This window comes from Scleropages formosus, chromosome 21 (genome assembly GCF_900964775.1).
Source record: "Scleropages formosus chromosome 21, fSclFor1.1, whole genome shotgun sequence".
NCBI lineage: Eukaryota > Metazoa > Chordata > Actinopteri > Osteoglossiformes > Osteoglossidae > Scleropages > Scleropages formosus.
Window position 1 is genome coordinate 21,819,484 of NC_041826.1, and position 13,577 is coordinate 21,833,060.

The window sequence follows — 13,577 nt, forward strand, 5'->3', positions numbered from 1 at the left end:
AATCAAACTATAAAATCCCATAATAAAAACACTGGCAACTAACATCTCAGATGCCAGTGGACATTTGTCCATGAAGAATGAGTTCATAAGAAAGACATCCAAGTGTCCTAGCGGGGATATACTCTATTTAATCCATTTTTCCCCCAGTTGTTTTTCTGTTCATTATTAAATTGACTTAAATGTTCTTATTTGTATAAGACTTTCAATACATATGTATGTCTGTGACAATAAAACAGAGCAGCCTTTGAGTTTGTTTTATTTGACCATGGAGCAAAAATAAAAGTATATATTTTTACAGTTAATTTGTTATTACAAAACAGATAAATTACTAATCTGCTTCCTAAACTACGACTTATTCACATTTTATGAACTTGCCTCACTCAGTGAACCTCATTTAATAGTTGGAAAATGGTTTATTTGGGATGTCAAAGTTAGACAGCAGCCAGTAATCTTTCAAAACAAGGTATATATACAGTAACACTGAGACAGCCGATAGAATAGTATAGTATATAGTATCTTTAAATGGTGGCATATACAGTATAGTATATATACTATGTACACAGTGTTAGGGGGACAGTCGGCACCACGGTGGTTAGCGCTACTGTCTTTGGATCCAAAAGTCGCAGGTTTGAGCCCCACATCTAGCTGTGGTACCTTTGAGCAAGGTACTTCCCCCCAATTGCTCCAGTAAAATTACCTTAACACTGTAAGTTACTTTGGAGAAAAGCAGAAGGTAAATGTAATGCACTGTATGGTAAATAGACTCTAGTACATTTCCTCACTTAGGTGATGCTTTTCTCCAATGCAACTTGCAACATTAATGTATTTACAATTATTCACCCATTTATAGTGCCATGTAATTTTACTGGAGTAATTCAGGGTAAATATCTTGCTCAAAGGGACTGCAGCTGGAGGTGAGATTTGAAGCTGCAACCTTTGCCTCCACATGGAAGCAGCACTAAGCACTACGCTACCAGCTGTCCTATTTCAGTTATTCTGGTTAGAAAAGCAACTAGAGCTTTCCTAAGCAGGAGTCGTTTTTTTATTTGGGAACACTTAACAAGCTGGTACCATAACAGGGGAAGATCAACAACTTAATGCAATGTGTTTTTTAGTTTGGATGTGGACTTCACGTGTGCCAAGTCTGGCATCCTTTGGCAGACAGAGATGATAATGCTCGTGTGACGCGTACGTCGACCGTACGTGTGCTTTGTGTTTAACGTTCAGCAAAATCTCGCTCGTAATTCGGGAGCATGAATGGGTTAAAGGTTCCCAGAAGAGGGTGACAGCTCCTCCCATTGCCCCTTTCCCCTGGTCTTCCTTGTGAGAGCCACTGACCATTTAGGCCCCAAAAGCCCCAAAGGTCTGATGAGGGCAGAGAGCCCAGTGACGGAGGGATTATAGAACAGACATCTGGCCACAGGGACACACAACTGGCACCTTCATCCAAGGTGGGCTTCTCATTCATCTCTTTTCATAATATAATGACAAAAAGACAGAAATTCATGATACCAGTTGCATATTTTGTGTGCTCTTGTTGTCATGTGGGATTTTGTGTAATTATGATGACATAATATCAATGTAAACTGGAATCGATAACCAGGAGTTAATAACTATTAGTTTTCTGATTCAAAGTGTTTTTTCTAATCATCCGTTGTATATGAAAGCACACTTTAACAATGAAAACTCATTCAAAATCCGTTTAGATGACATTGTTTTGACACTGTGAAGATGTGTATTTATAGCATTTCATGACCCTTTATACACCGCAATGAAGTCCACTTATACTGATATTGACACGGCACTGTATTCATAGATGTTCCGGTGCAGAAGGCCTGTTCTCCAGATAAGCGTGAGCATTTTGATCTGTCCTAAAACTGCTGATTTGCAAAATTCATATCATTTTTAAAAATCAAAGATAATTTTCAAAAATAAATTCCCATTAAACGTCTGATAATGGCTCGTCCGCACATTCTAAACGCTCCAGTGAATTTAAAATAACGCTCTTATTTCTTTATTTTTGACCTTTGCAACCAATCCCGTACTTTCTAGTCCCTCATAAACTAGTTTGTGTTGAACCGATCGCTGATTGCAAAGCGTATAGTGCGAATTCGGAAATATACCGAAATGATAATTTACTCTCCGTTCAAACAGTTCAATTTCAAATGTGTACCACTAAAGCACACTGTTCAGTTTCATGCAAGGAAATTAGCAGTGAAATATCTCTCATTGTGTTTTCCTCACTTCCATGAAGTCAGCGCTTGTTTAAGACATCTGCCGCTGAGTCCAGATAAAACTTAGTTTGACATAAAGCCAACTGGAGAATGATGGGTAAGGTTATGTCTACTTAACGTGCCAACAAAAAAGCTGCAGACGAAACGGCAAACGACCTTCAGGACCTTCGGAAGAGGCAGGAGAAGTCCGCGGAAGCCGTGGACCCAGCACTAGACTTACCGCATTTTTCGCCAACTCCCGTAGCAGTTATGCCGCTGGAGACGGCGAGTACAATGGGAACCTAGTAACAACATGTTCAGAGACCTGTGTGAGACAGTGGCATCTGTGTTTTCTTTTGTGGTGGGAAAACAGACCTGAACTCCTACAATAGTGCCTGTAGCTGAATCCATATATGCACAATTATAACGTAGCGAAGCACAGTATTCTGTGAATGGCCCCTGTCCCCCCCACTCCTTCCCATGACTACATTCTCTGCCAGCCGCTCCAAAGAGATTCTATTGTTTTAAAACACAGGGACAGATAAGCCGGAGTCTAATCTATGGCATTTTCTCATTGCACACAAAGAACGGGCAATACCAGCGAAATTACAGGGGCTGTTGCTTCCACTGAGCACTTGATTTTGAAGTGCAAAACTGGCCCTGACAGCCAAAAACCACACTTCCTTTGCACTCAAATAGCATTTCCACTCATTTCCACTGCCGCTAAATGCCAGTCTAGTGTCCGAACGCCCGCGACCAGACGGGCGATACAGCAGACCGCAGCAAAGCATCAAGGTGGGTAACTAACCCTAATGGTGCAGCATAAATTTAAATTTCCTTTGGATAAATTTGGAAGTGGGGGCGCGGGGGCACAGGGGGTTTGGCCGGGTCCTGCTCTTTGGCGGGTCTGGGGTTCGAGTCCTCCTTGGGGTGCCGTCCTTGTGCGTCCCCTCCCTCTCCACGCTTAGGCCCTGTGTCGCCGGGTTAGGCTCCAGCTTGCCGCGGCCCTGCTTGGGTCAAGCGGTTTCAGACTGTGTGTGTGAATTTGGAAGTTGGTATATTTGCGGAAACATGCAAGCCATGATTTTTGGTACTCGGATGTTTTCAAAAAATGCCACCTAAACACAATAATGTGTTTAAATTCTTGCTTAGATGCTTAGTTTGACCTATTCCCTATTTGTGGCCTCTCACCTTTGACCTCCCGTGAATTAGATGACTTTTTAGCAAATTCTCCGTGACGGAACATGTCACCTGAAGTATCATTAACAAATAATAGTAGTTTTAAGATGGTCAGAATAGAAGTGCTGCAGAGCCAGTTCTCAGGATCCGGGTTTATTTGGGTCCTTCTTGTTCCACGCCATATGTGTGTGCCAAAGAAGCACAAAAACACACGCATTTCCCACATTCCCTTGTGCCGATGAGACGTCAGGGGTTCGCAGCCCTTCGTTTCTCGCGCTGGCGAGCGGCTCGACTCGGCGCCACTAGGGCTGTGTTGGGATTTGAGCAAACGGCGCTTTCCTCCAAGCGTGTATCATTGCCCAATGAATGCACAACCTGCAGAAAAAAAGCCAAAAAAAACTGAATGGCTCAGTGGATGCATTTCGGAGGAGGTGTGTGTGTGTGTGTGTGAATGTGTTCACTCTTCCCAAGTCAGTATTGGCTGGAAGCTAATTTACCCCCTTTCAAATGAGCCGAAACCTGCCCACCATAAGTTTTGTTATCTTTATCTTACATTCTGTTTCGTCTCAGAGATCCTGCAATCGTGCAAATATTGAAAATGATTGCGGAGAACCAAGGACTCGAGGCTATTTTCAAAACAAGATGTTGCGGTAAAGCGTACACACATTTTCTATGGGAACGTTAGGAGAGCTGTGGTATTTTTCTACCTGCATTGTATATTAGCATAGGGTATATCTGTGTATTTTCTCATTTCACTTGTACATTTCATTTCACATAGATTGTGTGTTGTTTCTTTTTGCCATTTTCTTCACAACACTGCTCTTATGTACATTTTTTTTGGTAGAACTCCAGAAGGCTTTGGGCTGAAATATACTACCTTTATTCAACGCTTTTCTTCAAAGTGACTTTCAACGTTAAGTTACCTTCAGTTATTTTCCCTTTTGTATAAGTGGGTCATTTTACTGGAGAAATTTACAGTAAGTACCTTGTTCAAGGGTACCACAGCTGGAAGTGGGATGTGAACCTGCAACCTTTTGGTTGAAATGCAGTAGCTCCAACCACTACACTAGCAGCTGTACTGTACAAATGAATATGTTTTAAAGAAACAGGCAGTGTTCTAACAGAACCATCTTCCTGGGATTAGAACAGAGTAGAACATGTGAGCCGTATGGTGGCACAACAAGTAGTGCTGCTGTCTCACAGCGCCTGGGTGGTGCAACAGGATGTGAGTTTGATCCCTGCTTAGTCTGTGTGGAGTTTGCATGTTCTCCCTGTGTCTGTGTGGGTTTCCTCTGGGTGCTCTGGTTTCCTCCCACACTCCAAAGACATGCTGTTCAGGTTCATCCATTGTATGTGTGTGTGTGTGTGTTCCATTGATGTATGGATGAGTGACCCCGTGTAAGGTGTGTGAGCTGATAACACTACATAGAGCTCATTGGAAGTTGCTTTGGAGAAAAGCATCTGCTAGATAAATAAGTGTAGAATATAGTTATTGTATTTTAAAGCAGTGTGCAACGTTACATGAGTCACTTGTACACATGGGCCCAGAACCACTCAAGAAGCTGACATGTGAATGTTGAGAAGGTCTCTAGTGAGTGCAGTGTTAATCATCCCTTGCTGACATTTGTTCTCCTTCTTTCCCTAAGCTGAGATGGCTTCCAGGCCTCTAGCAAGTCTTCTGGGTGTGCTCGCTCAGCTAAGCGTTGCATCAGTGCTCCGCGTCAGCCCTGGGATGGTGGGCTTCCGATCCGCCTTCTCCGCTGTGCGTACCAGCAGTCTCGTCGGAGGTTCCCAGATGGCCGTGACATTTGACCGTCTTTTGGTTAACGTGGGCAATGACTTCAACCCGGACACTGGGCACTTCAGGTGTCACATACCAGGCTCTTATTATTTTGCCTATACGGTGGGTAAGTTCCCCAAGAAGATGCTGTCTGTCATGCTGGTGAAGAACAGGAACGAGGTTCAGGCTCTGGTCTACAACGACCACAGGAATAAAGGCCGCAAGGTACAGAGCCAGAGCGTCATGATCAACCTTAAGGCTATGGACACCGTTTGGCTGCTCCTTCACGGCAGCCCTAAATATGCCTTGTACAGCAACCCTGGTGTCTACGTAACCTTCAGCGGCTACCTCGTGTACCCCAGCTCTTCGTCCGACTACTTTAACAACCACCTGTCTGTGCCAGGACTTCACTATCCTAGATGCCCACCTTATGGAGACCCTTGGCAAGCCTGGGCAGGAGGAGAGGAGCCAGTGTCAGCTTTCTCAGCGGCTAGAACCTCCTCTGTTCTTGGAGAGAAGAAAGGGCTTGAGAAGAAGGACGCGTTGACTTTTGACGTAGAGTACGTCAACGTTGGGGGACACTTCAACAAATCCTCCGGCCGTTTTACCTGCCACTTCCCCGGGGTTTACTATTTTGCCTTCACTATGGGGAAGCACCCAAATCGGGCCTTATCGGTAAAGCTTATGATGGGCGCCGGCGAAGTGCAGACCATGATCTATGATGAGGATCACTCACGATGGCGAGAAACGCAAAGTCAGAGCCTCTTGCTGTCCCTAGAGAAAGGGGACACGGTGTGGCTCTACAGCCAGCAGCACGAACGCTTTGCCGTCTACAGCAACCAGGGGCGTTATACCACCTTCACCGGCTTCCTAGTCTATCCTTACCCTGCACAGAAGAACTTGGTCACAACTCGGTTCTGAGGACCGAGACAACGCCCAGACGCCCTCTTCTTCACTAATGCTCCAAACGATGAGGGAAGCCTTTGAAAACAGCTGTTTATATGCCCAGCGTTCCAGTTGTACTGACTTACGTACGACAAATTATTACGGTGAACTCCTTGTTTAACTTGCCCTTAGTTCCCGTTATGCATAAAGTACAGAATATGTACGCAACAAAAATAAACACAAATTTGAATGAATTTACAACATTGTGACCACAAAAGTCTTCCTACTGTTAATGGAATTTATTATATATTGAACATGAAATTAGTTACAGAGAAAATTCTGGGTTCTTTCTGAGAAATTGCATTGGCTGTGATGGTTTACCGTTATTGTGTGGATATTGCGTGCCTCTGAAATATGTTTACTGTCATGCGGTAAGTACTGCTCAGATTGCACACGATATTGAAGAGACCTGTCAGGGAGTCATATGAAGCAAGTCCTTTGCCAGAAGTTACTTAATTGAGCCTGGAAGACAGTTTTTTGTACATTTTCTCTTTTAATTATGTCATGTCACTGCATGCTCATACAAATATCAAGGTAATTCAGTGTTTTTTTTTTTTCCATTTTTGAAAGCGTCTTTAATAATTGATTTTTTCGGAATTGCAGATACAAGCTGCATCAGCTAGTTGTGTTTATATCCTAAATGTACTTGGAGTATGTTTATTGATGCATGTAATACACTGAGAGAATAAAGGAAACTATATGTGCTGAGCCAGAAGAATGGGTTAGTGGAGGTGTTTTGGTTTGTTCCCGACAAAGAGGGGAAGTACATTTAGGATAAATAGGCCAACTTTATTATTTTATTATTTAGACCACCATCCTTCTCCAGATGCTCAGTTTTGTTGGCTGGTCTGATGTCGGTCATTTCTGGGTTTGGTCATATTTTTTTCTATTTTGTGATACTGAATCAGTGCTTCAGTGAAGGTTCGGTGCTTTGTCAGAACTTTTTTTATCAACGCCTCCAAATTTTTGGCTTTTCCCAACCTCAATTTTAAAGTCCAGCGAGCAGTTCCTCTGTTTCACGGCATTGCAACTGATCCGATTTGCTCTTCAAGCTGAGAGCTCACAAAGTTAGGAATAATTCTTCTAAGTCACACAATGAAGCTCAGTCTGGTGCTGTTTCAGTTTTATTGTGACCTCTTATTAACATGTAAACACTTTGGGACTGTCATGTTTAAAAGATGTCATCTTCTGTTCTTATTTGAATTACTGAAGATCAGATAGTGAAAAATTAAAGATGCATAAGGGAAACAAAGGCTTTTAGGTATTAAATGAGTCTTTAAAGAAGAATTGGAAATACAGTTTATGACAATGCTCCCACCTTGAGGTCACAAAAACGTAATGCAGATTTTTTGAAAAATAATAATCCAAGAATTGTTCAGTGCAGGTGGAACTGGAACTCTTGGGGCTGCACATAAAGACAAAAATGGCATTTAGTCCCTTCCTTATTATAGCAAACTTATGGGACATGCTACAAAACAACTGTACATATAAATATGTTTATGGAAATACATTGTAATTACTTCTAAAATAAGAAACTAAAGATTGTAAAACAAAAACAGTAGTGTACTTCGTACTATTTTTTAAATGAGTGATACAATGTTTAATAAATATTTGATTTTAGACATACATACAGATTACAAAATGTATAAATATTTTAGCCACTGTTTATGGTGGCGCGAACGCGAATAACTGTAATTTAACGTCTGAAAACAAATTGAAAACTTTTTTCAAGACAGAATGAGAATCCCGTAAATATGTATTTCCTGCGTAGTTTTGCTTTCATGAAAAACGTTACAGCGTTTCGAAGACACGAGGCGGCGACGGATCAAAGGGTGTTTATTCATTTAGCTACTTACAGTTATTTACCTATTTACACAGCTCGGTAATTTCACTAGAGCAATTTTTCCCAAGGTGAGCACGTCGCTCAAGGTATTATTAGCGCTGCAGGTGGGATTCGAACCTGCAACCTCCAAGGCTAAGGCAGAAGATCTCATCACTACGCTTCCACTCGTTCTGTTGCCCTCTAATAAAACGTTTCCTCTATTATTAAGCAAGATTTTCATTTTAGTTGAATTTTTCCCCGTTTGTCATCATTTCCTTGGCGGGCGCCCCTCCTCGCCCTTCGCCCGCTGCCTGGACTCGCATCCCCGCTTATTGACCAGGGCGCTTTTCCAAGGCTCTTCCCCCGATTCAGCACCACGCCGCTGACGCTCCTCGTCTGGTGTCCTCCAGTCACCACGTTATGACAGTAAAGAAGCGAAACCCGTTAGTTAGTGCGCCGCAGAATAATATGAACAGAAGCAACGCAGGAGAATCTTTCCACTTTGTGAACTGGCGCGTGGTCTGCGGTCTCGCGCGCAGAGGCGAACGCGGTCAGCTGTGCCGCAGCAGCAGAAGGAGAAACGCGGCAACGACGCCGCCCAATTTTGAAACGAACGTCGCTTGTATGCAAAATAACACACGGCGACAAAGCGGCGCGCCAGACTCCGTACTGCGTGGTGCGCGCGCGCGCGCGCCGCCCGCGCGCTCTGCCCCTCGCGGAGCTCCGCCTTTCTACCTGCGAAGCGCTGCCGCCGTCGCTCCGGCTCCTCTGACGTTTCGCGCCGCCCGCTCTCGAGACCCAGGGCGATACGCGGGAACGCCTACGTGAAGCGCACGTCTCGCGGGCTCGCTACGCTAATGGCAGCGCGCGGCCGCTTCTGCGCCGTTTTCCTGCGTACGACGGACGGGTGAAGGGCAGCAAGGAAGGAATTCCTCCCTGTTGCCCGCGCCGAAGGTGGCGTCGGTCGCTCGGTCAGCGCTCCGCGCTCCGCCACGAGCTGCCCAGCAGCAGCAGCAGGTGCAGGACGGCGTTTCACACCTGAGCGCTAGTTTCTATATAAGAGAGGCGATTTCATTGACAGCGCAGGAGGAGGAGCGCCGTCCGTCCGTTCGTCCGCCGCGGGGGGTGGGAAAGACAATGGCAGGAGCCCAGGCGAGGCTGCGATCTGAACTCATGTCTGACATGGAATTAGTGTTGAAGGTTCGAGAGGACCGCTGAACAACATCCCCGGCCGGCAGCGCGGCTCCGAGCCGCTCCGAGCCTCTCCTCGGTGCCCTTCCTTCCTCCTTCGTGCGCCGCCAGCACCAGCAGCGCGGCTGATCCAAGCTGTTCCCGCGCGTCCGTCGCCGCCGCTTCTTCTTCTTCTCCTCGCTTTTCTCGGGGAAATCGATCGGATCAGTGCGGACGACGGAATCATCCGAGGGAAAAGAGGATATCCGAGGCAATATGGCCGATACGTGGGGCTGGGGAGGGCGGCAGGAGCGCTCCGCATCCTCTGGATGCTGCTACTACTAGCCGCGGAAGATGGCTCTGAGTCTGTTCCGCGAAGCGTCCGCCGCACTATAATGAGTAAGAGCATCAATAGCATGAACCCGGACTCATCGGCCCTATACGTGTCGAAGATGGACGTGATCATCCCGTTTTCACCCGACGTGCCCTGTGACAGCAATGGCCAGCGCATGTGGTGGGCATTTCTTGCTTCGTCCATGGTCACTTTCTTTGGGGGTCTCTTCATCATCCTCCTGTGGAGGACCCTCAAATATCTGTGGACTGTGTGCTGCCACTGCAACGTCAAAAACAAGGTGAGTCTCGCCACGTTTCCGCTGTTGTTAATTAATTAATTTTTTCAAATGCATTTTTCTTTATTTTTTTTCATGCCCGAGACACGAGCGCTGTTTTCGCCCCGGAGCAAAACGTGTTTTCCTCGCTGTTCCGCTTGTCTCCGGACTCCGATCTGAGCGATACCTCGTTTCAAACCCAAAGTTTCAGAGTAAAAATCCTGTAAAAAATATCCGTCACCGGTGCGGCTGTAACCCTTTGGGTAACGCAGAAATGTTACATTGTAGCACAACAATGACACATTGTAACAACAGTGTCTATTCCCATTGTAACGTGTCATAAGTTCACAATATAACTGAACAATCTACATATCTGTCGCTTTGTAGCGTTATGACTTCCTCTCCAATGTGGATTGTGACATATCTACCATCAAGGTACTTTTAATGTAACATTCGTGCATCTAGAGAACAATAATGTAACAGTTTTGGTGACAGACAGCAGTGTTGCGTGTTGTCACATTTGCAAACTGCCCGGCGCCACACGTGAAGACATCCAATATCTCCAGTTGAGACTCAGGCGACGTGCAGGTGTCCATGCGTGTCCTTCGACGTGGCTTGTTCAGCTGTCCACATCCCTGAATTAGGTAAGGTAAGGTAAAGGCTCCGAAGAAAATAATCACACCTGAAAAATATCCCGGTATCAATGAAACAACAGGCGGGCCATCCTTTACCTCCAGAACAACTTCTGTCCACCTCGCAATCCTGCTAGACGCGTCCTCGGCTGTACGTTGGTGGGATCCTAGACAATTTTCCAAAAAAAAGTCTCCAGTGCTTTTTGAAATGCAGGGTGGGGGTTAAAAGTGTGCTTGCATTGCGAACTCCTCAGGAACACGAGAACATCCCATGAAGGTTTTGGGTCGTGATCAGGTGTTGCGGAGGGCCTTGGGTAGCGTTGACTGTCACTTTGTGGCAAAAGCTGCTGTGAAGATATGCTTACAAGAGACCTTCGGCAGCGTTTGGTTGTCGGAAGCAAATTGTTGATGAACTTTACAGCCTCTGCTCTCCGTTACGTTTTAATTCACCCGTGAGAAGAACTCGTATAACGAAACAAGTTCCTGGATCCCATACCAGGCGCGTATCGCCAGCACACCTCAAGCTGTGCTCATGGCATCTTGAAGGCGTCAGTGTTTGTGGAGGGGCAGTCGGTGCTTTTAAAGAACTGCATCTTCACGGTATTTCTGGATGAAATACGCAAAGCGAACCTGGACCTGTGTCCTCCTCGTGTGGTTCTGCCACATTTCAGTTCGGTGGAGCTCAGGCCTACATGTAAAGTGGTGCAAGACGAATAGCGGCGATAGTTAGACTGTCGTCGGCGGTGAGGCTTCACCTCTGAGACCATTTGCGGTGCTGAAGCTCTGACAGAGCAGCAACTGGCCGCTCAGAATTATTCAGTATGTGAAACTCGATATTGATCGCTGGTGAGGTTTTCTCGGTTGGCATGGTGCTTGTAACAGGATGCTGCCCCTATAGGTGTTCTGCTGGGGCAGCTGTGTACTTAATGTGAAAACGGGGAGTATCCTGTGTCTGGTACGGGTGCAATGGCAGGATTAAAAATGAGGAAAGTAGCTGGTTAGATATGACCACTATGGAGCATAAAAAAAACTATACCCCAGGGAAGGAAAATGTACACCAGTTACCACATTTACCAGCTATAACCTCTCATTAAGTATTGGGTCATTGGCAGTCTGTTCTGGAGGTGTTAAAAAAAAAAAAAGAAAAGATCTGATTTTTTTTTTTTCTTTAATTATTTTTTCTTTTTAAATTCGTTGCACAATTGGCAAGAAAGCGCCTGGTTCTTAGTTTGAACTTCTGCTCAATCTAAATGCATTTTTTCAAGCGCTGGACACGCTGTCAATAAAAACCGAGCCTCCCGATCATTCTAGAGCACAGTCTTGAGGAGCCATGATAAGTTCTACTTGTCACGAAACACCTGTAGTTGTGACAAAATAAATTCATGTTTCTTCTTGATAGGTATAATGCAATAAGCGACCGTTAGATTTATTCATTTAGGTGATGCTTTTCTCCCAAGTTACATTTATTACAAGCTTACAATTATTTACCCATTTCTACAGCTGGGTAATTCTTACTGTAGCAATTTAGGGTAAGTACCTTGCCCAAGGGTACTGCTGCCAGAGGTGGGGATCAAACCTGCAACCTTTGGATCCAAAGGCAGCAACTTTACTCCGCCAACCACTTGACCCTGTTATTCTTTTGAATTATTAGTGACTCTTATCAGTGGTTGCAGTGAATAGGAGCAACATTGTTTTATGTTTAACCTAAATCAGTCCTTTAACTTCCCTATAAATTTATTTGAATTCGATTTCACAAATGCTCAAATAAAGGGACCACATTTCACTGGGATTTCAACAGTTCTGTGGTTTCAATTTTAACAGCTGTTGCGCAGATTGTTAATTATATGATCCGTATTATATTGGCAGGTGAATTGCGGCCCTCTGCTTTGGAGAGGTAGCCTTCTCATTCTGCCTTCTTTAAGCAATCATGTTTCGAAGTCATGATTTTATCTAAACACCGAGCATCATCTGCCGAAAGCGTGGTGGGTTTTTTCGAGAAAGGTCAAGTGATTACCTTGTTTGGACGCTAAATGCAGGTTTTTTGGTGGGCGGAGAAGCAGGAGATCATCGCACGTTACAGGGAACCCGCTTTATTTCCTCATCATGAAATAATATTACATTTATTAATTCAGCAGACGCTTTTCTCCAACTTCCGATGAACTCTATGTAGTGTTATCCTACACACACCTTATTCACCACAGTGACTTACACTGCTAGATACACTGCTTACAATGGGTCACTCATCCGTACATCAGTGGAACACACACTAACCTGAACAGCATGTCTTCGGAGTGTGGGAGGAAACCAGAGCACCGGGAAGAATCCCACACAGACATGGGGAGAACGTGCAAACTCCACACACACTGAGTGGGGATTGAACCCATGTCCTCTCACACCACCCAGACAGCAGTGCTGCTCACTGTGCCACCGTGCCAATATTAATCTTTGAAAAATACTGCGTGCACTAAAGAGTTGCTTGGGGGAGGGGGGAGGAGAAGAGCTTAGCCGTTATCACAAGTTCCCGTAACGTAAGTGGGCATCGCATCCACGGACTTATTCGTTGAAGTTCTTCTGATTCACACCCTGCTTGTGTAAATATCTCAGGAGGCCTTTTAGCTGACGGTGCTGCAAATGTTTGTTTCTCCTGCGTAGTTGCGCTCGTTCCTCCTGGACAAATGACAACACAATACACTCGGCTTTTACGGTCGCGGGGAATATTTCATCGTGCTGTGATCCACAGTGACAGTGTTTCAGTGCGATGGCCCAGTTTGTTTTCGCCTGGTGTTGCGCGCCGGAAGAGTGATGGAAGAATGCGTTAAGTAGGAACATTTTATGTATAAATTTCTCTGCCGTTTGCAGTTATTTTTTCAGAACGTAACCTAAAGGCATTGAAAAGCCTCACACATTTTTCTCTTTTTTTTTTTTGTTAAGCTGAGGCTTCTCTACAAAATGACTTGGGGGCGTTTCATGACTCCTCAGATCACGGTATCAGGTCACGGCAACCTGTAAACTGAAGCCTTCATTTCAGCACGTTTTGTACCTCTGTGCAGGAGAACAGTGACAATGTTTGCTGCTGGAAATTGGTTCATTTAACACACCTGACTACAATTACCTTGTTCACTGAGCTAACGTACCTTGGGGTTCCCTTGTTTCCGCACGTGCATCAACACTTATTTGTGCATTCCTTTGTTGAATGTGTCCTCCAGCTCCTCCAACAGCACTTAGAAT

General features: G+C 45.0%; 2 protein-coding genes across 10 annotated transcripts in view; both read left to right on the forward strand.

The window, feature by feature from the left end:
* The first annotated feature begins 5,043 nt into the window (after window positions 1–5,043).
* On the forward strand, window positions 5,044–6,290 carry c1qtnf13 (C1q and TNF related 13). Its single transcript, XM_029247499.1, has one exon. It carries the CDS (start codon window positions 5,044–5,046, stop codon window positions 6,091–6,093), a length of 1,050 nt encoding a protein of 349 aa, XP_029103332.1. The 3' UTR covers window positions 6,094–6,290.
* A 2,466-nt stretch (window positions 6,291–8,756) lies between these two features.
* Window positions 8,757–13,577, forward strand: part of kcnma1a (potassium large conductance calcium-activated channel, subfamily M, alpha member 1a) — a 66,431-nt gene continuing 61,610 nt past the window's right edge. For all 9 annotated transcript variants that reach the window (XM_018729977.2, XM_018729979.2, XM_018729980.2 and 6 more), the window contains exon 1: window positions 8,757–9,741. In XM_018729977.2, coding sequence (XP_018585493.1) covers window positions 9,439–9,741 — 303 coding nt within the window. In that variant the 5' untranslated portion in view covers window positions 8,757–9,438. The remainder of the gene's footprint in view (window positions 9,742–13,577) is intronic.